At 40.6% G+C, this 26365-nt stretch overlaps 3 protein-coding genes across 4 annotated transcripts; 2 read left to right on the top strand and 1 right to left on the bottom strand.

Annotated features, from left to right (window-relative positions):
* Window positions 1-1983: 1983 nt before the first annotated feature.
* Window positions 1984-6697, top strand: LOC133951641 (multidrug and toxin extrusion protein 1-like). The gene is given in 18 exon segments (XM_062385700.1): window positions 1984-2156; window positions 2505-2606; window positions 2881-2949; window positions 3048-3196; window positions 3472-3514; window positions 3626-3670; window positions 3798-3895; window positions 3996-4093; window positions 4192-4305; window positions 4413-4480; window positions 4613-4721; window positions 4830-4905; window positions 5009-5078; window positions 5156-5288; window positions 5384-5478; window positions 5568-5675; window positions 6182-6437; window positions 6440-6697. Coding segments are annotated over 18 exon segments (1782 nt in total). The 5' UTR covers window positions 1984-2048; the 3' UTR covers window positions 6481-6697.
* Window positions 6698-6845: 148 nt separating this feature from the next.
* Window positions 6846-11855, top strand: LOC133952040 (multidrug and toxin extrusion protein 1-like). Its single transcript, XM_062386314.1, has 17 exons — window positions 6846-7686; window positions 7822-7923; window positions 8022-8090; window positions 8191-8339; window positions 8721-8763; window positions 8872-8916; window positions 9029-9126; window positions 9223-9320; window positions 9765-9878; window positions 9957-10024; window positions 10201-10309; window positions 10559-10634; window positions 10745-10814; window positions 10941-11073; window positions 11154-11248; window positions 11367-11462; window positions 11544-11855. The coding sequence occupies exons 1-17, from the start codon at window positions 7591-7593 to the stop codon at window positions 11853-11855; spliced, it is 1773 nt and encodes a 590-aa protein (XP_062242298.1). The 5' UTR covers window positions 6846-7590.
* A 3-nt stretch (window positions 11856-11858) lies between these two features.
* On the bottom strand, window positions 11859-20047 carry slc47a3 (solute carrier family 47 member 3). Of its 2 annotated transcripts, XM_062385701.1 has the most exons (17): window positions 19821-20042; window positions 19098-19199; window positions 18427-18495; window positions 18156-18304; window positions 18033-18075; window positions 17485-17529; window positions 15361-15458; window positions 15172-15269; window positions 14537-14650; window positions 14371-14438; window positions 14173-14281; window positions 13926-14001; window positions 13508-13577; window positions 13279-13411; window positions 13024-13118; window positions 12892-12934; window positions 11859-12300 (listed from the first exon to the last, which is right to left on the bottom strand). In XM_062385701.1, the coding sequence occupies exons 1-17, from the start codon at window positions 19947-19949 to the stop codon at window positions 12110-12112; spliced, it is 1632 nt and encodes a 543-aa protein (XP_062241685.1). In that variant the 5' UTR covers window positions 19950-20042; the 3' UTR covers window positions 11859-12109. The 2 variants fall into 2 exon arrangements, with proteins under 2 accessions (XP_062241685.1, XP_062241686.1); XM_062385702.1 differs by lacking the exon at window positions 12892-12934 and having other exon boundaries at window positions 12138-12300; window positions 13010-13118; window positions 19821-20047.
* Window positions 20048-26365: the final 6318 nt, after the last annotated feature.

The raw sequence follows: 26365 nt of genomic DNA, 5'->3' as shown, positions 1-26365 counted from the left end.
AGGAGGCTTCAGACCAATGGAAGGAATAGAAAGGGAGAGATATGAGGTGTCATCCGAGGGACTCGGCAAACAATGGCAAGAGCAGTGTTAGGGAAAATAACAAGTGACAGATACAAATCACTGGCGCTGCAGCACATATTATTCGTGGCACTCATTCCAAACGGCTGATTGATTTAGCCAACATAAAGCCGAGAGGGCTTTGGGTTGTCACACTGAGGGAGGCTCATTGCCTCTCAAGCTGAGACTGAAGGCCTCTAAGAGGACATGCAGAATGAAGAGAAATGCAATGCTTTGCTCATCCTCCCCCTGTAATCAGAAAACCCCATTTGGTTCCAACAAGGTGTTCCCTCGTCGTTTCTCTTCTGCTTCCCCCTGGTCGCTGTCTAGGAACAGATAATCTGTCTGTTTTACATGGTTTTAAATACAGAGTAGCACAGGGAGAAGAGTTCACAAGCTCCTCCTCAACCCATTTTGTGAGCATGTAATTAAATTTTATTGCGTCTTGTGCCCAGCACACACATTTCAGAGCATGATATATTTAGCAAAGTCCCGAGGATACACAAATCACACTATCTATTATTCTCTCCAGGGCTTCGGGCTAAGGTGAAACTATAGGTAGAAACTCAGTGGTTTCTTATTATGCTAAAACTCATTCATGTGGATTTGTCACAATGTCTATTTCATCAGATTTTCATGTCCTTGTACTGGTAACCTGAAAAAAACATGCAATATATGAAAGAACTTGAAAATTGCATTAAATTCAAATAATAGTCCTTAGAGCTGAGAGATTGTTTTTTGCCAAACCATCACATTCAACAATTTCTTTCTAGGAAATCTATTACAAAAATCATTTGGCCAAAAATGCATGCCGGGTATTTCTTCAGTGGAAGGGTTCATCTTTCCGTCAATCAGAGACAAGCAATCAGGGTGACTGTGATTTATGGAAACACATTTTATGTTAATCTCCTGCTCCCTCCAGTGGAAAACAGGGATGCTCCCCACACACACATAATGGACCGAAGCAGAACACAATTTCACAAGCGCAGAGCTTGATCGCATAATGCGGAAATCGTCAGTGAGGAGAACTTTTCAGGAAAGCCTCGACAAAAATCTTCAAATGAATTCTGACTGAATAAGTCATTTTTTTGTCGACACCCATGTAAAGGCTGCTGGAGTAGTTGGTGCATCTCTTAAAAATGAGTTCACAGGAATTGGTGGATTTTCTGCCTAAACAGCAGCAGGGGACTGCATCTCAATTTGTTGGCAGAGAAGTGACTGGTTAACCTTTCCAGCTCTTCAGTGGAACACTGTACCAGATGACATGTTAATGTTTAATATCCCCCAACACTTTGATGAGCATGTCTGTCTCCGCTGATTCCCTCTCTCCAAACCTCTGCAGCCATTAAAATGCAATGGCTGCTCATGAATAATCATGATGACTTCCCACCTTCTGTCTGATCATATATCGTATCAGAGAACACAGAGGTAGAGCAAGGGCAGGTTGTCGTTACTAAATATGCTACCCATCCGTCCATTATATAAACCACTTATCCCTTTAAGGGTTGTGGGGAAGCCAATCCTAGCGAATACAGCCTGAACAAATCACAGTCAACAAACGCATTCACCCATACGGTCAATTAAGAGTCTGTATTTAACCCTAATCCCAATCTGCATGTCTGTGGACTGTGGGAGAGGCCGGGGTACCTGGAGTAAACCCCCACAGACACGAGTAGTAGAACATGCAAACTCCACACAGAGAGGCTCGGTGAATGCAATGACATGTGACATCAATTTGACCTGTGATTGAAATGCTCAAAAGATGAACGTGCCATGTTACATAATTGTTTTATGCAATGATGATTTTCCGCACGGTGTCAAACCAGAAATTCAATGTTTGAATCCAGCCTCAAGGGGAATTAATGAGTAACTTTTAAAGATGTTGAAATACTCCACCCCACAGTGGTGAATCCCTTGTCCCTGGAGAGCATCACAGAGAAGGACAGACAGGACACAGGCTAACCTGCGTTATAGAGTCTGTTTCTGCAGCCATGGGGGGGTCCAGCGACAAGCTTTTCTGCTGCAGGTGGATGCGCAACATGATCCCGCTGGCCCACCGAGAAGAACTGTACCACATCCTGGGGATGACGGGGCCTCTGGTAAGAACTGGCACGACACGATGCTCTGGCTGCACACGTGGTTGTGCGCTTCGCGGGCGTCCTTCGCTCTGAGTTGATTTATTCGCTGTAAGATCGATGACAGTGTTTTCTTTGAAATTCCTGGAAAAATAGACGTTGAGTGTTCGCTGTCAGTCAAACTGAAGCAGTGCTTTGCTTTGGCTTCGAGCAGCGGCTACAACCTGCTGGAGTGATGACAATGTGGTGGCTCATTTGCAAAGAGAGCGATGCCAATTAACAGTATAACTTGTGTTTACGATAATTGACCATGCATTACCTGTGAGCCGCCGCCTCCATCAACCGCACCTCTGTCGATGTTTGTCTCTGCAGCTGCTCTCTCGAGTCCTCAATTACCTTCTTCCATTCGTGGTCACCATGTTCTGTGGCCGTCTGGGAAATGAAGTGATGGCTGGCTACGGATTAGCTTCTGCTGTAAGTGGTCATCTCCCACGCTCCAAATCTGTGTGGAGACCCACGTAGGGGAAATGACAGGTGGAGATGTAATTTACAAAGAGTTATTGGAATAAAATGACGAAATATTACCACCATGAACGCACCTAACCCTGATAGCTTTCACAGCTCGCTCACAAACCTGATGATTTAATCACTACGTAGCGCATTTACTCTCATGAGTCATAGAAAAATTATTAAGTCCTCAAGTGTATGACAAATTAATTCATTTATGTTTCATATGTTTCATTTTCAGACTATTAACATTACCTCTGCAGCAATAGGATTTGGTCTGGCACGAACATGTGATACTTTGGTGGCTCAGGTTTGGAATTTCTGCCCTGACCCTCAATTCCACCAACTCCTGGTGTTCATTACTGTCTTCCTTGAGATGATTAACATTGTCCATGCGCTGTTGTGCAGACATTTGGTGGAAAGAACCTGCTGCGGGTGGGGGTGATCCTTCAGCGGGGCGTCATCATCCTGCTGCTGTTCTGTCTGCCCTGCTGGGGTCTGCTGCTCAACGCCCAGCACATCCTGTTATGTCTGGGCCAGGACCCTGAGGTGGCCAGGTATCGAGCAGCGCCGCACATGCATGCAAAACTCTCCGGGCTTTAGACAGACACGGAAACGGTCAGATGACCTTTACCAGTTGTGGTTATCGGCTGAAAGTAGTCTCGCACTTCTCCTGCATTATTGAATGTAGCTTCACGGCGCATTTAGCACACTTCTCCAGGGGAAAGTTCACATACACTAACTTAACATTTCTTGTCATTTATGCAGTGGAAATACAATTTAAAATTTAAAAAACATTTAACTGGATCTGAATACATCCTCTTCATTTCAGAATTGCACAGCTGTATATCACAGCCTTTCTTCCTGCGGTGCCAGTGAGTTTCTCTTACACCATCGTGTGCAAATTCAATACATTTAAAATACTAAAATTAGTCTTTACCTCAAACCTTAATGTCAACATATTTTATCCATCTTTTGTCTTGCAGGCGATGTTTCTCTATAAACCTCTGGTGTCTTATCTGCAGAACCAGGTGCATCACCTACTCTGTTCTCTTATTGCCCGCCATCTAAATACGCTGTCTTAATTATTGAAATTACATTTCTGAGAGAAGAGGTGTAAGTGGCACTCATCACATCATCTGGTGTTTGCGTACTCAGGGTATAATATTGCCGCAAATGTACACTGCTGTTTTGGCAAACATAGCAAACCTGCTGACAAACTACGTCTTCCTCCACTGGCTGGATCTGGGAGTCAGGTGGGTGCATTTTACACATTCAATGCAATGTTTTAAATCTAAAGTGAGCCATGACTCACTGATATCTGTTTGTGTGTGTGTGTGTGTGTGTGTGTTACAGTGGATCTGCTGCGGCCTACGCACTCTCTCAGATTTACATCTGTGTGTTTCTGTTTGCTTACATTTGGTGGAAGAGGCTGCATGTGAACACATGGGGAGGTGAGGGATATGGTATTTGTGGCCCCTCTGTTGCTGCAACACAGTTCAACCTCCATGTTGTTTACACTGTACAAATGAGTTTCTCTCTCCCCCTACAGGCTGGTCTTTGGAATCACTAGAGGAGTGGGGCTCGTTCATGAAACTGGCCATTCCCAGTACACTCATGACTTGTTTTGAGTGGTGGATTTATGAGTTTGGAGGATTCTTTGCAGGTGAACCATATATTTCACTTATTTTATTTGGAGCTCAGACATTCATCCAGAACCTGATTTAAACTTTGAGTCATGGCTGAGAAGTTCCCTCTGTCTCTGATGATCAGGAATGCTAGGTGAAGATGATCTAGCAGCTCAACATATTGTGGTGATGATCGCATTCATAACCTACATGGTATTACTGCACAACAAAACAACACATTCACACATTTTCATCATATGGGTAATAATTGCTGTCCATTGGCATTTCAAGCTTATTTTGTATGTGTGTTGTAATGTTATTTTCACCACAATCATGAATCCATAGTTCCCTGCTGCCATTCATGCTGCAGCATGTGCCCGTGTGGGTAACGCCCTCGGGGCAGGAGACACTGCTGGAGCATTCCTCACCGCCAAGATATCGTTGGTTCTTTCAGGTCAGTTATGTACATGAATATTCTGTTGTTGTATCCAATGTTAAGAGATCAGAATTTGTCTTGGATGCTTTCTGCAGTTCGACAGATCTCACAGCTCCTCTCTTTCAGTCAGCTTCTCTGTGTTCGAGGGTCTGCTGCTTGGCTCCATGAAAACAGTGATTGGCTACATCTTCACCTCTGATGAGTGCGTCTTCTCACCTGCACACACACACACATATATGATCGAGTGAACAGTGCAGTTCCTGCAACTGCCAAACTCAAACACACACTTTTAATTATCATTCCAGGAAGATCATAAATCTGATCTCCTACTCGATGAACGCATACTGTTTCCTTCAGATCTTTGATGGTCTTGTGGTGAGTCCACCAACTTGTCTTGTGTTCTTCCGAGCTAACATCATATCGAACATGAAATGGGTTTTTCCTCCTCTTAGTGTGTGTGCAGTGGCATCATCTTGGGCACGGGGAAACAGAAGATAGCAGCTGTGGCTAATTTCATTGGCTACTACTGCATAGGACTTCCTCTTGTTGTTACTCTAATGTTTGTTGCAAAGCTGAGACTTTTAGGTAAATAAAGGGATGTATTATTATATTATTGCAAAGTAATAGCAGTTTGAAAAATGCTGCGCAGTCTACAGACCCCTCTGTATTTTTCCCTGCAGGGTTTTGGCTGGGACTGCTCATTTGTGTCGTTTTACAATCCACCTTCTACATCATTGTCATCTTCAAGCTGAACTGGAAGAAGATAACAGAGGAGGTTTGTGCAGGGACTCAGCTTTTTAACAGCTTTTCGTTACATGCATGCAAAAGGAGTAATGGGCATGTTTTGTACCTGCTTGTTTGCAGGCTGTGAAACGAGCTGAGAAGAAGGAGCACCTGACCTTATTAAGTGCAGCCGCCCTGTCCGACCCACTGGGTTACAGCACTGCTGCCCAGACAGCGACTAATGGGAACGTAAGTGGCCTGTTGCTCTGAACGCTAACGACCCAACACACACTGTTATGACTTAACCTTTTTCTGGTTGGTTTTCTGTGTAATTTCTTACTTATACAACTTAAAATACCTTGAGCTGTATAACTTTCATTACTTGACTGTGTTTCGGTGAACCTCAGATTTCCGACGGCCTCTGCACCAATGCTTGATAGATTGGATGTTTTGATGTTGTGATAAGTTGAACCTTGAGAGTCTGCATTCCCACGAGGTTAATGTGCATCCTGAAATTTATAGTGAACTAGACTGTTACCTGTTAACTCCCATCTGGTATAACATTGAAATGGGGGGGGGGGGGGGGGGGGGGGGTGGCTGTCTGCACGTGTTATGTTGTGTGTGACCGTTAATCTTCTCTGAGTTCTTTTATGTTATTTTATACCCAACTGCAATCAATGGTTAGAAATTGTTCATTTTGCTTGCATTCCTCATGATTTAACAAAATAAAGTTTTATAAAGTTTTTCTTCTCTAGTCGGTGGACGGCTACGTGTCTGTGAAGTCTGAGGGCCATGACGGGGAACCTGTGGTGCAGCAGAACAGAGGGGGTCTCTCCACCACCCAGCTGGTGCTCAGACGAAGCCTCACTCTGTTTGCGGTGGTTGGACTTCTGGTGGCGGGAGTGAGTGTGCACCTCCTCGTGCCCTTACCAGAGACTCTGCCTACCACCGCCAACGATACGAAGAACTGGGTCAATACCACGTATAGTCCAGATCAGACCTTCTCCACTGTGTTGTCCCAGTAGAAGAGATGGTATCACCTCGAGAGCCTTGATCATGAAATCATTGGATTTATCTTTGAGTAGCTCGGGGCTTATATGTGGCGGCTTGACTGGAATGTAAAACAAAGGAATTGTCCAGCTGTAATATTTTTGCTTTAAGAGATTCTTTCATTGTTTGAATTATAATTTCCCCCTCTTTGTTTTTACATTTGTTTTTCTCATTACATTAATTTCACAATTACCTTAAATAAAGATACTGGTTTAACAGACTACTTTAAAACCCGTGTCTGGTCTTATGAGAGCAAACACTGGTGGAAATGATATGTAGACACGTGTAAAGGGTTTCTAACTAATTTAATTGAGAAAGTAATTAGGGTTTGTGGTTTGAGTCATGAATCATCATTTGCTTTTATATTCAGTGGTGTTTTTACTGTGATTAAAATAAGACAAAGTGCAGGTTATCATTAAATGGCTTATGAACATTAAAGGTTCATTGGTGGAATTTGATGACATCTAGTGGTGAAGATGCATATTGCAGCTGATGAAAGAGAACCTGAGGCAGCTTTCAGTTGTCATGAAAACTGAAAAGGTGTTTGGTTTGTCCACTTTGGGCTACTGTAAAAAACATGGCTACCTGCATAGAGAGGACAGCCCAATGTAAATAAAAAGCATTTCAATATAAAGGGTCAGTTTTAGGGTGAGGGAAAACAACATTGACTGAAATGTGTAAGAATCCCTTTCACCATATTCTTACACACTGAACCTTCAATTATATAAATATTTATTTATGGTTCCATTTCTAGCCATAGATATGAAAATGTGTTTTCTCTTTGAAGTGATGACAAAATCTGATAATGGGACAATTAGAGGAACTAGAGGTTGAAAAGAGTTTATTCTAAACTTAAAACAACCCAAATCAAAGCTTTCTTGCTTCCGAGTCCAACATCTTATCGCCTTTGTTTTGATTGCAGGCCTGTTTCTTGTCCCTCTCTCATGATCTCTGTTGTTTCAGCTGGCTTTGGCTCACTGCCACGGAGGCTGGGGCCGCCACATGATTTCTATCCTTTTCATCATCCCTGACAGCAGCTCAGATAAGTTCATCAGACGGATCACGGTCGGACACTTCAGTGGAAGGAGCTGCGTTGGCATCTCGTGTGGTAGATATGGGCGGGTGGAGGATCAAGCTTTTCTGCTGCGGGTGGGTTCCCCAGGCCCACAGAGAGGAACTCTACCACCTGCTGAGGATGACAGGGCCTCTGGTGAGGACCGGCGCCGTTTACTTACCCGTCTCTGTCTGTTAGTGACCGTGTGGGCTCAGGCTGCTCCTGCCAAAGATAGACGATAGAGCTGGTTTCATTAGAAACCTAACCCCATGTCCTTGTTTGTCTCTCCAGCTTCTCTCTCGAATCCTCAATTACCTCCTTCCATTTGTGGTTACCATGTTCTGTGGGCGTCTGGGAAATGAGGTGATGGCTGGCTACGGGTTAGCCTCGGCTGTAAGTACTCTGCAGGGCTGTGGTGCGGAGGCCAACATGGGAAACATGAAGAATTTCGACATCAAACTAATTTAAGCATGTTTCATTTTCATTTTCAGACTATAAATATCACCTCTGTAGCAACAGGATATGGACTGGGTTTGACATGTGATACATTGATCTCTCAGGTCTGGAAATCCATTTAGAGAATTCACTGTTTGTTTGTTTCTTTCTTTCTTTCCACCGACCTCTGTATCCCCTCCTTGAAAATGTAAATATCTTGTGCAGACATTTGGTGGAAAGAACCTGCTGCGGGTGGGGGTGATCCTGCAGCAGGGCATCATCATCCTGCTGCTGTTCTGTCTGCCCTGCTGGGGTCTGCTGCTCAACGCCCAGCCCATCCTGTTATGTGTGGGCCAGGACCCTGAGGTAGCCAGGTTAGAAATTGAAACATCCTCCTCTTGACTTTAACAAACAGTATCTCTGTATTCAAATCACAGCTTAACTGAAACATGACTGAATAGCAGTTTGAATTCCTCTCATGTATTTTAATGATTTATAATATTTAAAGTGCCTTTTGCTCTTCTGTCTGTCCAGGGGAACCCTTATGAAGGTTTTAAGGCCTTGAGGCAAACTTTGACTTTTGGATATGGGCTATTCAAATAGAATTTTACTTGACATGTATTGCAAATATATATACTAGTTGCATTATTAGATTTTGATCAATAAGGAACTAAATTAGGTAATAAAAGCTGAAGCCCTATATGTTGTTTGTATATTGCCTTTCCTTTGAACTGAATACAACCTATTGATTTCAGAATAGCCCAGCTGTATATCACAGCCTTCCTCCCTGCTGTACCTGTGAGTCCCGACTCATCACTCATCTTTATGCAACAATCCAACTCATTTTCAGTTATTATTTTTTCTGCTTAATAAATAAATCCATCTTTTCTTAATCTGTCTGTGCAGGCGATGTTCCTGCATCATCTGCAGGTTTCTTACCTCCAGAACCAGGTGCGTTGATGTCCTAAACCAATTCTTTGCTCATTCTGCGTCATCTTATTTCGGTATTGATGGGAAAGCTCTAAGTGGCAGTAATCACGTGGCCTGGTGTTTGTGTACTCAGGGTATAATATTGCCGCAAATGTACGCTGCTGCTCTGGCCAACATAGCAAACGTGCTGACAAACTACATCCTTCTTCACTGGCTGGATCTGGAGGTCAGGTAGGTGTACTCACACGTCAGAAAAGGTTTTTTAAATCTGAATGAGCATGATAACACACACTGAGATCACTGCATCTGTGTGTGTGTGTGTTACAGTGGATCTGCTGCAGCCAACACACTCTCTCAGATTTACATCTGTGTGTTTCTGTTTGCTTACATCCGGTGGAAGAAGCTGCACGTGAACACATGGGGAGGTGAGTTAGATTTCAATCAATCCAATTTTATTTGTTTAGCCCATATTCACAAATCACAATTTGTCTCAGAGGGCTTAAGGAGTTGTGACATCATCTGTTCTTAACCCTCAAAAAGAATAAAATTATAACAGAACTTAAAAACCTCAGAGAGAGCCACATGTGAGGATTCCTCTCCCGGGACAGAAGTGCAATAGATGCAACATGGAACTGAGAATTTCAACAACATTTTTACAACAATGATTTGAAGAAACAGTTTGTAACAAAATGGAAAAATGTATCAATGTTTAAGGATTTATTTATAACAAAAGTAATAGTAGAATATGTTATTGAGTGTTTTTTGTGTCAAGCTGTCTTGTTGTAATCATATTATCAATAGTCCATGAGCAGCTAGTGGACACTGGTTGTTTTCTCTCTGTATAAGTAAGTGTGTCTCTCCCCCTGCAGGCTGGTCTGTGGAATCACTGCAGGAATGGGGCTCCTTTATGAAACTGGCCATTCCCAGTACACTGATGAAGTGCTTTGAGTGGTGGGTTTATGACCTGGGGGGATTCTTTGCAGGTAATCCATTTATTTAAATTTCTGTTTCATAGGAACAGATTCAAACTTTTTGTAACTCACTTTGTCTCTGACGATCAGGAATGCTGGGTGAAGATGAGCTGGCAGCGCAACATGTTGTGATAATGGTGTCATTTATAACCTACATGGTAAATACTGCTACTTCAACTGATTTTAGTCAAAGAGCAACATTCTCAAATTAAAAAAGTGTTTTCATGTTTGAATTAAATTAGTTTTTCACCTTCAGTCGGATAAATTAAAAGTGTATGAGCACTGTCAGGAAAAAAAGCTTTTTCATACTTTAACCTAAATGCTTAATCCATAGTGCCCTCTGGGTATTCAAGCTGCAGCATGTGCCCGTGTGGGTAACGCTCTCGGTGCAGGAGACAGTGCCAGGGCAATTCTTACCAGCAAGGTTGCCCTCAGTCTTGCAGGTCAGTTTTTTTTCTCGCTGTTAATTCAGTAAACATATTTCTTTATTCTGTCTTCGAGATGAGTATTCTGATATTATTATTGCATGTTTTTCTTTATAAATACACACTGTAATCCTTTGTCTTTTCATCTTGTTATTAACATTGTTCAGTCTTTTAATTCTAACTGTCTACAATAATAATAAACATCTAGAATCTATTTTTATTTTGTGTCTCTGCTGTTTAATGGATCGCGCAGCTCCTCTCTTTCAGGCGGCATCGCAGTGGTCGAGGGTCTGGTGCTTTGCTCCACTAAATCAGTGATTGGCTTCATCTTCACCTCTGATGAGTGAGTCTCCAAACTAACCCTCGGTCCCTTTACTGGGACTGTTCAGGTGCTGATGCTGCACATAAAGATTGAGCAGGATAAAAAGATGTTAATTATAAACCTGATTCCAGGAAGATCATAAATCTGGTCTCCTACTTGATGAACGCGTACTGTTTCCTTCAGTTCTTCGATGGCCTTGTGGTGAGAACTGTTTTTACTCTGCAGTTGCAATTGAGTTCAATACAAAAGGCTCATTTATACAAACATATGGAGGCCAGTGGAGTGACAGCGCATCATAATCAGAGATAATTTCTGTTTGCATCCTAGTGTGTGTGCACCGGCATCTTCCTGGGCGCGGGCAAACAGAAGATACCAGCTGTGGCTAATCTCATTGGATACTACTGCATAGGCCTTTCACTTGGTGTTACTCTAATGTTCGTGGCAAAGCTGGGAGTTCTGGGTAATTGCATGAAATGCAAAACTTTTTAAATGAAGCCTGCTGTGAACATATAACTGACTAATCCATCTTTCTCTCTGCAGGGTTTTGGCTGGGGCTGCTCGTCTGTGTCATTTTACAATCCACCTTCTACATCATTGTCATCTTCAGGCTGAACTGGGAGAAGATTACCGAAGAGGTACTGAACGCAGGGACACTGAATTTGGTCTTGAAGTCAGATGCTGAGACACTGTGCTTGCAGAGGCTTCTACGTCTTACAAACGTGAGATCACAAGCTCTTGGGTTTAATCTTTCAGACGGTGATTCGAGCTCAGAAAAACGCTCACGTGACATTGTTAAGAGGAACTGCTGATGAAGACGCCGCGGGTGACAACACAGCGAGTAATGACAACGTAAGTAGCGGCAAAGTGTTTGGTCTCTGTACGTTCCAACATAATTAAGTCATGGCAAATATAATTTTTTCTCCCCCCCAGCCTGTGCATGGCGACACGTCTGTGAGACCCGGGGGCCGTGACGGGAGCACCGAGACACATGGGGGACATGTGGTGCCGCGGCAGAACAAAGGAGGTCTCTCCACCACCCAGCTGGTGCTCAGACGAGGCCTCACTGTGCTGGCGGCAGTCGGGCTTCTGGCGGTGGGAGCGAGTGTTCACCTCCTCGTGCCCTTACCAGAGACCCCATCCTCAAAGACCAATGGAACAACTGACTGGATCAATACTACGTCCACTCCTGATCACATCTTCTCCACCATGTTGCTCCCAAATGAAGAGTCAGACAGACCTTGAGAATTTAAATTCACCTCGATGTTTCTGTTTATTGCTAGAAACACACAGGAGCTCAAACCCGCGTTGGTTTGACTCATTGTTCTTTTTCGCTTGGAGAAGATTTCGCCTTCTTCGTTCTCTCCGCTCTGTGCTCATCTTCACATCTGCCTCGGTCCTGCTCTGACGTCCTGCGCTGCAAACATCTGCATCACGCTGAGCCGGTGGCGGATGAGTTACTCCGAGCTGGTCAACTGCTCAATAGTCTTTGCTCGTGTTCATGTCACCAGTTTGGTGATCACTAGGTTCATGATGATCCCAGCAGCTAAGATGAAAAGCATGCCGACCAGAACCATCCCCCTTCGCAGAACCGCAGCCCGGTGACTCAGCTTCATCTTCATGTCAACCAGCTCCACCGTGTCTGTTTCGTCATGGTAGTCTGTGGTAGTTTGATCATCTGGCTGCTGACCTGCTCACACACACACACACACACAACAAACACACACTCACATAAACGTCACCCTTTCATTTCAGCTTGGACTTTAAAATGATCAAACTCTATCTAAAACTTTTTATCAAAAACTTGATATTTGCATGAAACTGTTCATTGACAATGTAAAATGAACAGTTTTTAAATTATATATATATATTTTTTAATCTTTGTAAAGTAAATAGCTGTTTATCAATTATTAAGCCAGCTTACTTGCTAAAGTCAAATACACAGCATATGCTCAAACTTGTTAGTAGGGCTGCTAGATTAATCGAAATTTATTAATAATCATATCACATATTAATAATCGTTTAAATAATTGTGATTTCGATATTGTCTAAAAAAAATCAAAATCGAGGAGCCCTACTATTAGCAATACTTAATTGTATATTATGACTATATTATATTTAATACAGCCATAATGGTGGTTATGGAGAATTTTAACTTGAGGTCGTATTGACCAGTTTTTACAACCTGGATTTACATCTAAACAGACTACTGACTGTTTCCAGTGCTGATATTTTTCAATAACAATATAAAGTGGTGAAGTTGCTGCACTATTTCTCTCACTTGTTTCTCTGCAGCTCTCAATCACCCCCGCTCGGACTTGAGCCTGGGGGGAGGGGAACAAAAACAAACATTTCATTCATAAAGAAGTAAGGGGATTTTATCATTTATAAAGATTTACCTCTGCACACTAACCTCGACTGTCACTTTAGTCCAGTTCATTCTTATCAGGTAGAAAAGGAGGAATGCGGATTGTAGGGCCACACATGTAAACAAGCCTGTCCACAGACCTATAAAAAAACAATGAGCAGCTTGAAAAGAATAGCAAACAAATGCTGACCACATGGTGAGGTCATACTTAAAAGAAAAACAAAAACCTGTAAGGAGCACCAGTCAACAAAGCTTTACAAAGCATCAGAAGGCTAAACAACCGCTCTGATTTAATCATACCCTTGATTCCTAATTTGGCTGCAAACATCAGTGGCACGCCGATCGGGAAACCGATGCCATAAAACCCAATAAAGTTGCAAATAGCCCCAACTCTCTGTTTACCGGCTCCTCGTATGACGCCACCCGCGGCAGCCTAGTCACAAAACACACAAACATACAGGCAGTTAGACTCGGCAAACACGCCGATAAGTTTGTCAAGATCCTGTCGTAATGAAAGATGTAAACTTACTGAAATTGCATCCAGGAGAACGAACGGAGCGTAGAAAGATATGACATCAGCAACTCTTTCCCTGATTTGTCTGTTGGTAAATAAAAGAAAAAACTTTGAAAATTTAGTGTCTGACTCTGTAGGAAATGTTTGTGTGTTTTATTTGTGAACACGGTGCAGCTCCATACTATCTTAAATTTACTTTCATTGCCATTATTCTCGAGTGATGCTGCCGAGCATGAGGACACATTGTCCTCAAGTTAATATGTAACAGAATATGGAGATAAGTTCAGAGTTTTCTGTCCAGGCAATGACTCACAAACTGGGGAAAGGTCATTTAACACTCATGTTATCTCCCTCTGACTTCACACTGTATGTGCTTATGTAACACATTACATTTAACAAGCAAGGAGAATTCTGGTGACAAAAACATACTCACTCATCAAATGTAAAAATATATGAGATATGATTCTTCAGAGTCCCGATGAGAATTGCCAAACACACAGACACTGACGCTGTGGTGCAGAGTAACAGACTCAATTATCATCCAGTTGCATCATTCACATTGGGATTTGTGATTCAAATTAGAATTGTATAACAAGAATTTGGGTGGCATCTCAACTTCAAACACACATTCAACTGGATATATGTACACATGATCAGATTCTGTTAGAGTGTTAACTGACTTGCACAGACAACTGTCATCTTGGCAGACAGCTTGGCCTGCTCTGTTTGTCCGGCTCCCAAAGCTTGTCCAACTCTTACACTGCCTGCTACACTAAAACCAGATGGGAACTAAAAACAACAAAAAAATACAACATTAATATGAAGTTGCACTGCATGAATACAGAAGACCAATTTGAGGCATGTTCATTATTTATCACCATGTATGCCACAGATGCCAGCTCATACACGACCGACTGAGCGCCGAGTTCCACCTCACTGATCAGACCTGTGGATGACAAGCTGCTGTTAGATTTCAGACCCACTTCACTTCATTCACTTCAGGTGATTGGAAAATAACAATGTGTTCTGATCTGTGATCAGTACCTGCCAGTAAACTTCCGATCTCATACGTCCACCACTCAACGCACAACATGATCATGCCGGGCACGGCCAAGTGGATGTACGAGCTCCAGTCCAGCAGGCACTGTTTGGACCAGCCTGTGAGTCCAACAGGGAATCAATTAGTAACTGGAATCATCAATCTGTCGGTCTGTCTGTATCTTTACCTCAAACAAAGTTGTGGAATACCTGTCATGAAACACTTCAAATATGAAAAATATACCGTTAAATAAAGTCTTTGTGTCATTTCCGGGGACAACGACCGTACTTTGTATCAGATTGTTCTTCTTCCTATGTTGAGTAGTTCAGGTCAAGCGACTTGGTTCATGCCTTCGGGGTCAACACATTTTAGAGTTGTTTCCTCCAAGTTAAAGAGCCACACTTAACTTTCACCATGTTGTGTTTTAGATATTGCTTATCAACATAGTATTTTTTTTTCCTTTAACTGTCAAAGAAGCATAGAAAAACTTGTGGTTTGTTTTCTGGTCTTCAATAACTACAGACTTGTCACTATAGCTCTAAATTGTTGTATTAAAACTCTCTTATAAGTATAATGAGTCATTATAACACAAGCTGAGGGAAACCACTGAAGCCTCTTGGTTTCTGCAGGATCAACCTACCTGACCAGGTGGCCTTGTGAAGACCTTGCCAGATGATGTAAGCAAAGAGAAGTCCGGCCATGAGGAACTGGGAGAGAGTGTTGGCGAGAGCAGAGCCGCTGTAAAAAGAGTATTTCATAGTGTGATCCTTGTCATGTGATACCAGCGCTGATGATAGTGAATGAGTCACGTTCAAGAAGTGCTACTCACGCTACTCCCATATTAAATACGTGTAGAACGATGTAGTTAATGAGAGCGTTGATGAGATTGACCATGAATCCTGTGATGACCTGTGGCCATATGATGCCCTGAAGGAAAAACACCACATATTAGTCACACAATGGAAAGTGAGAAACTTCGATGGCTGTCGGAGATCCTCAGTGGGTTTGTCCTAGTGTGTCTTCCTCCCATCTCCACACAGAAGATGGATAATTTAACAAATCCTTGATACATCCTGATGCCTTTTGGGCTGAACCATTGTTTTTTAACTATTAAATATAGAACGTTGTTTTGAGATGTTAGAATCTACTGAACAACAGCTTCATTCAAGGAATCAGAAAACACAAAACCAGTCAAAGATGTGCTCAAAATGGAGGCTTGTGGGTTTCTACACATTTATTTTAAGGTCCTTGACATGGAAATGTTCAGGCAGCCCGGGGCTCATTACTATCTGAATTGAGATGGTATTAATCTCTAATGTCACATCATTAAGCTGCCTTCGGAGCCACACTGTGGCCAAATGAATAGAGGGCTGAGAGAATTCTTCCTATATATTTGATATCATAGACTCTAAGGCCTCCTTCATATAGTCAAACAAATGACAGAGACTCGGACAAGCTCATTGCTGGGAAATGGTTTTTGAGGAACCACAGGACTCCTTTTCGGAGTGTAGTTAAAGCCTGAAAACAATCATGGTCCATTTGTTCAGGAGAACTACCAAAAGGCCAAGGAACTCAATCGCCCAGGATGCCGCAGGTCATTTTATTTCGGACAGTTTCACCCAGAGGTGTGAAAAAGCCACCAGGGTCAACTCCAATTGGTCACTCTGGCCCCATGTCCTGTATAATAGGCCAATATAACACCATTTCTGCTTGGTGTTCCATCAACCTTCCAGCCGGCCTATCTTCCTGCATCGCCGAGGGAGAAGCCTGGCTGCTCCAGCTCAAATCTTCTCTTCGCATCCAAAACAACGAGAGGTCAAAGATGCAGCTTCCAACTCATCTCTTCAAGGAAACCTCCACGCATCTCAAGCTTTATCAAACTCCTAGCAGCGACTAGGTGTCCTGCAGGTAAGATTCAACAAGCAACTGAGCCCCACAGCTCAGCAGAGCCGCGAATGCAGAACCTTACGACCAACCAGAGGGCTTCATAGCAACTTAATTTCTCTCTTTCGGAGGACTGGGCTTAATAATTATAATAGGCTAAGCAAGAGAGTTTATTCAGTTCTGTCTGATGTCTATGAGTTTGATATGTGTGTGACATTTTGGGTTATAGGTTATTTGAAACTAATGTTAGTTTGTAATGCTCTTCATGGTCTGTCTTTGCATTTCAGTCTACCCTCTTTTTGATTAAGGATCTACACAGACACAGGCATATCACTTCACCTAGTTTAACCTTCCCCCGCTACCAGTCGTAAACAACTTCAGAAGTGGGGGGAGGAGGGGGGGTGCTGTTAACTTTTGGGGGGGGTCAGCAACCATTTTGAAAGCATGTTGAGAGCACCCCGATTTACATAAGCAAACACACACTCACATACACATCTTTGTTTAGTTAGTACGTAGGTTAGTAATTTGTGTTTTTATACTTTATTATATTCATAATAAATGTTTTTCTTTCACAAATGTTGTTTCATTAATGTCGTATAAGTTAATTTTGCCACCCGCTACACTGTCAAGAACTCCATAACCTTCACTGTTCATTATTCAATCTTTGATTGTAAATATTGAGATTTCTAATTGAACTTGATCCAAATGAGACTAATCTTAATCAATAAATTGGCTATCTTTTCCCTTCGGTGCCCCGAGGTAACTTAACCGAGTAAAAATATGATTTAATATTAATATTTTAAATATTAATGTTGTATATTTTATTTTGATAACCAAATTTATGGAATGCCTAAACTTTATGGTATCACTTTTAAATAATTATTTTTCCACATCATCAAGACGTTATTTCAGAATCAGAATAATTTTATTTGCCCACTATGTTTGCACATACAGGAAATTGCCTTGGTGTCGTTTGTTGGTGCACTCAACATAAAACAACAATATAAAAATAACAATAAATAACTAAATATGTTTAATATTATTTAATGTTGAATTATAACAATCTTACCTGGTTTTGTAGATATCTGGTCAGTAATGAATACATAAATGTAGCCTGGAATAGAAAACAATAAAGATATCATAATCAATAAGAAATCAATAAAAAAACGCATTATAAAACTAACTAGCACATATCTCCACCAAGGCCCAACCGTCCCCTTCAATTAAATCAGGCTGCACCAAATTGAGCCATAAGTCATGTCCCCCCCCCCTCCACACAGTCAGTGTACTATAAATAACCTGTATTTACCAAGGGAATGTAACTGACAGAAATAGAACAAAACAACTAACATCAAGGATGTTGACAGACAAGTCTGAATAGGTCAAAGGTTATCATGTTGAGATCAGATGATCATGGCGCTAAGATCTGGACGCTTTGGAAGCATTTGCATTCACTTGATAGTTGTCTCAGAAAAACAGAGCTTGTTTATGTTTGTCATTGGGAAATCGGTTAGTTCCGAGTTTGGAACACATTTTAAATATTTAACATTAGTCATCTAGTCACATTTACAATCTTTTTCAAATAAAATGAGTATGAACATGATAAGACATACTTACAGGAAGTGCAGGCATGAAAATGTTGACGTACAGCTGAGCCAACCTAGAGAGACAGAGTATCCATCAAAATCCACTAGACATAACGAGCAGTGATGAAGGCAGTGTACTCTGAGACTCTCTCACCTGGCAACCTCCGGTTTCTGTCTGACCGCCAACAGAATGAGCTCCGTGTTGATGAGGACCGCCCAGCAGGGGAAACACGCCAGAAACAAAATGAGGATGGCCCGCTGCAGGATGACCCCGACTCTCAGGAGGTTGTGACTGCCAAAGGTCTAAACCCAGAGCGGAGGAGGATATTGTCATCTTTTATTATTATTATTTTAATCAATTTCTTAAATTAAAGACTAGCGACAATACTTAAGATTAAATATGTGTGAGATTGTCAGAGTCATACCTGAGAAATCAGTGTATCACATGCCGATGCCATACCAGACCCTACGGATATACCTGTCACATTGATAACCTGGAGAGCACAAACAGAGGTTGGTTGTATTCTGTTGCTCTGCTGGTTGAACTTTCACTGTGAGAATTAGGGCAGGGCGATACGGCCCAACATGTCATTGAGATAAAAATATTCACAACAGTCAATATCAATAATTATCCAAATAAATGTCAAATCAATTAATTCTGTGAGGTTAAAAGGTTCATTGTGTAACATTTAGGTGAAAGGGATCTATTGGCAGAAATTGAATATGAAATAATACTAGTGATGTTTTCATGAGTGTATTTTTTACAGTCTAAGCTTGACATACTAAATATTTTGAGATTTTATGACAACTGAAGACCACAGGTTCTCTTTCACGTTTGGAAGGGGATGGTGAGGTGAGAGATGTTCAACTGATTTTTACAACTTCACCACTAGATATCACTTCATTCTACACACTGAACCTTTAAAGACAGATTTGTGCTTGATAAAAACACAAATTTCTATATATATATATATATATATATATTTAAGTATTGTTATATTGCTTGTGCTGAAAATTACAATAAGATAATAAATGTTATAAATTTATCGCCCAGTCCAGGTGAGAACATTATTACATGTTATTGTATTGTACTTACTGCGATGGCCAAAGACACTCCTGCCAGCTCTGTCCTCCCCAGATGACCACAGAAGATGGTGCTAACAAAACTCACCATAAACACCATGAGCTGGGACAGAGTCTGCACTCAACAAAAAAGATATGACTATATGAAATATACAAACAGACTTAATCACACAAGTTCAATGTAAAGGGCCACATATCATGTGAATACATCAAGTAACTAGAGAGGGATCTGATTCAATAAAGTAAAAATTAAATATGAACCATGTAAATTGTTTTATGTATATATTTAAGTATAAGTTTAACTTGAAGTCTATCAAGTAGTATAAGTAGTATATCTTACGTTTTATTTTCTCTTATTTTAATTATTTTACCTCTATTTTATCTTTACTACTAACAATATGATGTACTACATGTTACTGTCCTGTTGTTGTACCCTTACACTTGTGAAGCACTGGGGTCAGCCAAGTTTTTTAAAATGTGCTTTATCAATAAAATTTACATTGACATTTTTTTATATAGAAAATACTCAAATTAAATCTAAAGTTACATGGAAATAATTGAAATATATAAGTCAGGTATTATGTGTCTGATGAGAATGAAGTCAAAAAGAAAGGAAATTAGCTGGAATCTTCATTATGTATTATTATCATTCACTATTATTATCATTATTGTTACTATTAGTATTATAATTATTGATTTGATCGACAGTGACTGTAAATGAAAGTAAAGGACTCACCACTGGAACGGACAGTTTACACAGCTCTGTTACTTCGGTCCTGACACCGACCGGGAACAAGGAGCGGATCCGCCTCATGACGCTTTGTTTCCCGTTGGAGAAACTGGATCTCCGGCTGCTGAACTCCATGTTCCCGCGGCTACAACTGGTTCACTGTCAGTGTTTACGGTCCCCCACCTCGGGTTTGCTCAGGACCTATGTGTAGGATAAGTGTTGCAATCACATGCAACCCGCGGCAGTCACTTACTTCCGGTAAGTGACGTGACGTAACTCGATACATATTTTATTTTATTCTACCCTCATGGATAAAGTAAAAGGACATATCTTTACATTCAGGAGTATTCACGTTGTTCACGTTGTTCACTGTTGTTTTCTTAACAATAAAGTTTATTCAAAGAAGGTAAAAGTCAGAGAACCACAGTCGAAGGTCAAGTGAGGCCAAAGCAGCCGTGTCAGGAAATAGGAAATAGGAAACCCCAACTTCCCAAATCTCTTGTTTCAATTTAAAAGTTAAATTAGAACCTAACAATTGAACTTGACAACACGCACATTTGGAAAACTATCCAAATATCCAGCAATCTTATTTCTCTCATATAGCTATATATTCCTGTAGGGACAAGTTAATAACTGCAAGGTAACGGTATAATTGGCTAATGCTTTGATAACAACTGGGTTAAGTGGCTTCTGTAGCTTCTAAGAGAACCAAGCATCTCATTGTGACAGTCCAAGCTGAGGAAAAACCTGATTTTCTAGTTCTCTCCATCACATTTGCCATGAGCGTCGGAAGTCGTAACAGACGCATTTTAAGTTTTTGTGCACACAGGATCTTAGTTGTGTGTTCCCAATTTATTAAGCTAAGTGCACCGGAAAACATTTTCCAACTGTCATGACCTGGGGGCTCCATTACATACTTTATGAACAAATCATATCATTACTGATTTTGTGGGTTTATTTATTTATGTAAACATGTTTTGTTATGTAATTTCTTATCTTAAAAAAATTGCAATATAGGCTGTTGATGGTTTCACTAATTTCCAGGACAATCATTTATGGTTCTTGACAAAAAAATTGGACGGACATGAATGTGTGAGTGAAATTTGGTTGGAGGAGAAATTTGCTCGGTTTTGGTTAAATCCATAAAACAGTTTCATTTTCAGATGCAAATTGCTAACATGTTGCCTTGTTTCAGGAATGTAAATTCTGACTGCAGCTTTTGTTCCTATTGATTTCCATAAAATGATGACGACAGGCTGAAGCAGTATTTAATGAACATGAGGAGAAAGACGTGGAACCCACAGAACACGTCATGCATGTCTGTGAGCTTTTCACATTAATAACATTGAGTTCTGGAAATGTTGAGGCTGAAATACAAAACCTGACATAACAACTTTTCCATTTCCATTTTCGTCAACATCATCAGTTTTATTGCATCGTCTCAACATATTTTTCAATATCTCATTGGACGTATTAAGAATGCATTGATAGATATGTGGATGAATGATTGTGTGCAGGAGAGACACAACTGGGATTTGAGGATCTCAGGAACCCTAGAAAATGAATGCTGCTGACATTCATCTATGGAGGACCATACATGACATTAGTAAAAATAAATAAATGTATAAATAAATACAGAAATAAATAAATAAATGAATAAATAAAAATGGAAATAAATACAGAAATAAATAAATAAATATGTTAATACCAAGAGAAATGTCAAAATAAATGTCTTAAATATATTTGCACATTTATTTATTCCCTGATACATTTCCTTTTCATTTGCAGTGTCCTTATGCTAATGAGAAAGGCGGGCCTATCCGCAGTCTCATGCAGGATTGGTCACCAGAGTGTAATGATCCAGCCCTACGTCTGCCTTTCAATGCTGACTGGTGTCCAGTAGCTGTCTGCAGCGTTGAGCCAGTTCACACTTAAAATGAACTAGTTCAAGTTCAGAGGGTTAGTTAAGGTTATTTTTTATTGGGTTGATTTAGGTGTCAGTAGTCCTGACTGTGAGCGTCACGTCTCGTGTTGTAATGAACACAATGAGCGAGCCGAGAGGAGGAGGAGGAAACAGAAACTCCAGCTCGGTACAAACCACCTGCAGCCTGTGCTCTGATCATGAAGCCGCTGATCTCTGAGCAGATGTGACCAGAGAAGCTCTGTGTTTTCACTGTTTCCACTGTTCTACAGAGTCACTAACTGGCTGTTTCACGGTGAAGAGCTCAAGTCTCAGACACTGCCCGTGTCTCTGAGTGAGTGTGTGACGGAGCGCAGGGGCTGTGTGTGTGTGTGTGTGTGTGTGTGTGTGTGTGTAGCTCAGTTGACCAATCCTGCTCGAGACTGAGGTTAGGCCCGCCTAATGAAAAGGAAATGTATCAGGGAAAAAATAAATGTTAAAATATATTTAATACATTTCTTTTGACATTTCTTTTGGTATTAACATATTTATTTATTTATTTCTGTATTAATTTATTTATTTCCTTTTTTATTTATTTATTTATTTATTTCTGTATTTATTTATACATTATTTATTTATTTATTTTTACTTAAGTCATGTATGGTCCTCCATATTCATCCTACATTTATATTTCATTATTCATTATTAAAACACATTTAATGAGAGTGGAAGAGGGTCTTTCTTTCTTTCTTTCTTTACTTGTGTAGAAAACAAACTTGATGAAAGAGGAGTTTTCCTCCTTGTATTATTTCCAGTCCTTACAGGTTGTTCTTTGATGCTGCATTAAGCCAACAGATGGAGCCATTTCTCCATCAACTGTCCTTCCTCAAAAGACTGGATGCTTCACCACAACTAATCACGCATTACGGTCTACACCATCAAATGAAGACCACACGGTGAAACTTTAATATGAGTCGAATTAAAATGGCAAAACGATTCTTACCTCATTTTGGCAGAAAATGGAGCCATCACCATCACTACACACAGACCAATAGATCTGCTCAGGTAAAGAACCCTCTCTTGGTTCTCTTCAGATTCAAATCTTTCACCTTTGCAACAGTCAAAAACATACAAGGAATCTACGATCTCTGACACTGTGACATTAAAGCAATCTGATAACAAGGAATTCTCTGCTTAATGAATCCTTTGAGTGTTCTCATAAAGCCTGGGTGGAGTTAAGTAGGAAGTCACAAACACGTGTTATTCTTTTAGCTGAACCCTCTGATACACAAAATGTGTCAAAAATGACTCGGCTCAGTTTTGATTTTCTAGTTCTTTGCTGTGAATGAATTTCATTATTCAGTGTTTCAGGGATTCCCCAATTAACCATGATCATCACAAATTCTTAGTAAAAATGTAACACTGTTTTTTTTTTGTAAATGATCATTTTTGTATCACTATCCTTCTAATGGTTCACATAAATTACCAATATTAATTTCCTAAGTAATTTCATGCACAAGTGTTTCTTTGCTATATGTTTGAAATAAATGAACTTAATCATTTAATGTTCTAAGTGTTCGTTAAATATCTTCTCAAACATATCTCATTATTTTGACTTTTTTTTTCCTTTATAAAGAAACATAAAGTTTGTATTTCTACATCGCTTTTACACACATGGGTCAAAAATGACCCATACAGTATGTATTCACTACCTAACACCTACCATTCATTTCACACAGCCTTTTGTACATCTGATGCATGTAAGTCTTATTTTACAATCCATTACTAGTGAGAAAGACAAATAGGTACAATAGCTTTTTTTCTGGCTAGCTAACCATAACAACAAAACAAAACTCTAAATATAACAGTCTATACTTAATAGACTGATTGATATGCATTTGAAAAAATGCTTTTTTAACCGGAGTTGGCCGGTCGCAATCCTTTCAGACTTACGGTTGCATGAAGAACAGGATGAGGAAAATGAGGAGCTAATTCTTGGTATTGATTCCATGTCTGAAATCTCAGATGCTGAGAACTTAAACTATGAAAACAAACAACCAGCCCTACATGATATAACATAGGAAATGAATACGGGTCATTTTTGACCCCATGTTGTGGATTAGAAGGTGTTTGCATAGCATGGGTATCACAGGGTTAACATATTCACAGAAATCACCTGAACAAATAACCTCAACAGTGCAGTAAATCGAGGAAAAAAGACAATAATGGAACAAGAGATGAATGAACAACAGCGGATACATTTTCCTCTGTACCTTGCAAAAACTGAGGCCAAAGGAGAAGGAAGAGAAGAGCAGACAAGAACTGAAGAAGATGAAAGAAGTCTTCATCATGTACGATGACTATCAGGAGCCCAGGGAGGAAGAGAGACATGAGTAAAAGATTGCACATGCCAATTTAATTCTAGAGGCAAGTGAGTGGGTAACAGAACTCAGGCAGGAGAAAGAGAATCTGCAAATCAAAACCTGGAGCTCTTGGCTTGCTGGTACAGTGACACTCGATCATATTTTTAAAGCACTTTCTAAATAAAAACAGAGTTCATGTTTGTCTGTCAATGTGATAACAACTGACTACCTGATGTTATCCTCAGTTTAACTAATAAAGGTACAGGATTAATTTGTTTCAGTTAATTTATTTAATTTAAGTAGGTTTGAGGGTTAACTTTTGGTGTAACTGTAAAGGCCAATGGATTGTTATTATAATGTATTTAAGTTGTTGCTACATGTTATTTGAATGTGGCCAAAAAATAATCCAACGAATCTATTTTGCTTCGTCATCATTCATGTTCTGAACTCATTCCAGAAGGACGTGAGATCAGAACAGGGATTGTAAAGATTTACTAAATTAAGGATTATTCAAAGTAATGTAATGTGGTTAGTAGTCATCTGTAAGAGGACATGCTCAACTCAGCAGTGTTTCCCTAAAATGTACTGTGTTTATGAATACAAAAACAGTGTGTGTTGCAGTTAAGCTCATTTGTCACAGGTTCAATCCCTGAGACAAATACCGTGACTTAACTACCAGGTTGTGCGCTGGCGAGACATTCAAATATCTGACCACCGGGACATAAAAACAATCACAACAATCAACATCTCTTTTGCAAGAGGCTCAAAGAGGAGGACTGCTCATCTTGTTTGTTGCAACCTCAACATCAGGTGGTGCTGTCCTGTAGGTCCGAGGGAAAGACTAGTTTTGGACAAGGGGGTGCACCACAATGTCTGTGCTTTGTTTTAAGATGCAAGAGAAAAACAGGCGGACAACTCTGTGAATGTCAATGCGGGGTGGACTTGACCAGGCAGAGAGAGGAACACAATAGTAGGGTTGCACTGCCTCAACCTCTTATTACACCTAAAAATGACCTTTTTTCAGAATGAAGCATAGACCACATGACCTGTGGTCACACAGCGTCCAATGAGTCATCCTTCACCCTGCTTTTGAGCTAGCACATGTGTGGCACATGCAAAATAAGTGTCTGAGAGGGGAACATTCCCCAAGGTGCAGGGTCCTGGCTTCAGTAAACATGAAGTAATTGTAAAGGAGAGTATGACTCAGAAATGAAGCGTCTTTCTCCTGATAGAGGTGTGTAGTTCTTCTGGATCACAGTTTTCAAGGGTTTGGACTGAATGATCCAATAAGCATGGACATAATTGGCATGTCTGGATCCACCAAAGGCCCCAGTTTAGAAATGAGCTGCTGGGATTAAGGTCCAATTCCTTCTCCTGTATCTGCAATGTGTGCAGTATTTCTTTTTTTTCCTGGAATATGACATGGCTCCATGTTTGCTGTGCGGTCATATGATTAAAAGCACAACCTATTTCAGGAATGTGTTGACGCGGGGGATGAAACAGGACACACCTGATGTCAGTAGATTCTCTGCTTATTTAAAGCATATTGTCATAATCCTAACTGAAGTTATACTTTCTTAAATTTGTTACAAACCATTTACCACTACCAAGTAAAAGCTTTGGATTCTGGGAACTCTGACTTCTTGGCCTTGAGACAGGCCATTGCTTTGCCTATTGGCTTTGTAGCCTTATAAATACTTGCAGCCATATGGTTACCTGGCTGTTTGACTGATGACAAACAGAAAGATTAGATGGCTTAAAATCTGAATGATTCCCTGTGATAGTCCAATCGACACAGGCAATGGGAGGTGAGCTCTGCTGTCATGAAAATCACACTGATGAAAACTCCATGGACATACTGTGTGCTGAACCTTTTCTGTGGCAGTCGTCACATCTTTTCAGTAATCTAGTGACAGTACTGTTAGAGTATTTGCTATCATTTTCGAATAATTGAATCAGGAGACTTTCAGGTAAAAAGTGTAATGTTATCCATATAATTCCACCAAGGAAGTGATTGTAAGGCCACCAGTAGTTTAGCCTATAGTCCGTGTAGATGTCCTCTGGCTTGAGAATGCAAAGAAAGGCCCTCTGTCCTCTTCTGGACCATAAAGCTTCTGACTTGACTTTTGTCCACAACTTAATTGGATGTCCGGACTGAAACTGAAACAAGTCAAGGATTGATTGTATCAGACAGGCTCCATATTGTGCTCATGTGAAACTGATACGGGAAAGGTGGAGGGCCATTGTGGCTTTGAAAGAAATACTTCCCATCCCCAAAATGCAACAGG

The sequence above is a fragment of the Platichthys flesus genome, chromosome 4, assembly GCF_949316205.1.
Source record: "Platichthys flesus chromosome 4, fPlaFle2.1, whole genome shotgun sequence".
Lineage (NCBI taxonomy): Eukaryota > Metazoa > Chordata > Actinopteri > Pleuronectiformes > Pleuronectidae > Platichthys > Platichthys flesus.
This window is presented reverse-complemented; position numbering and strand designations above follow the sequence as displayed.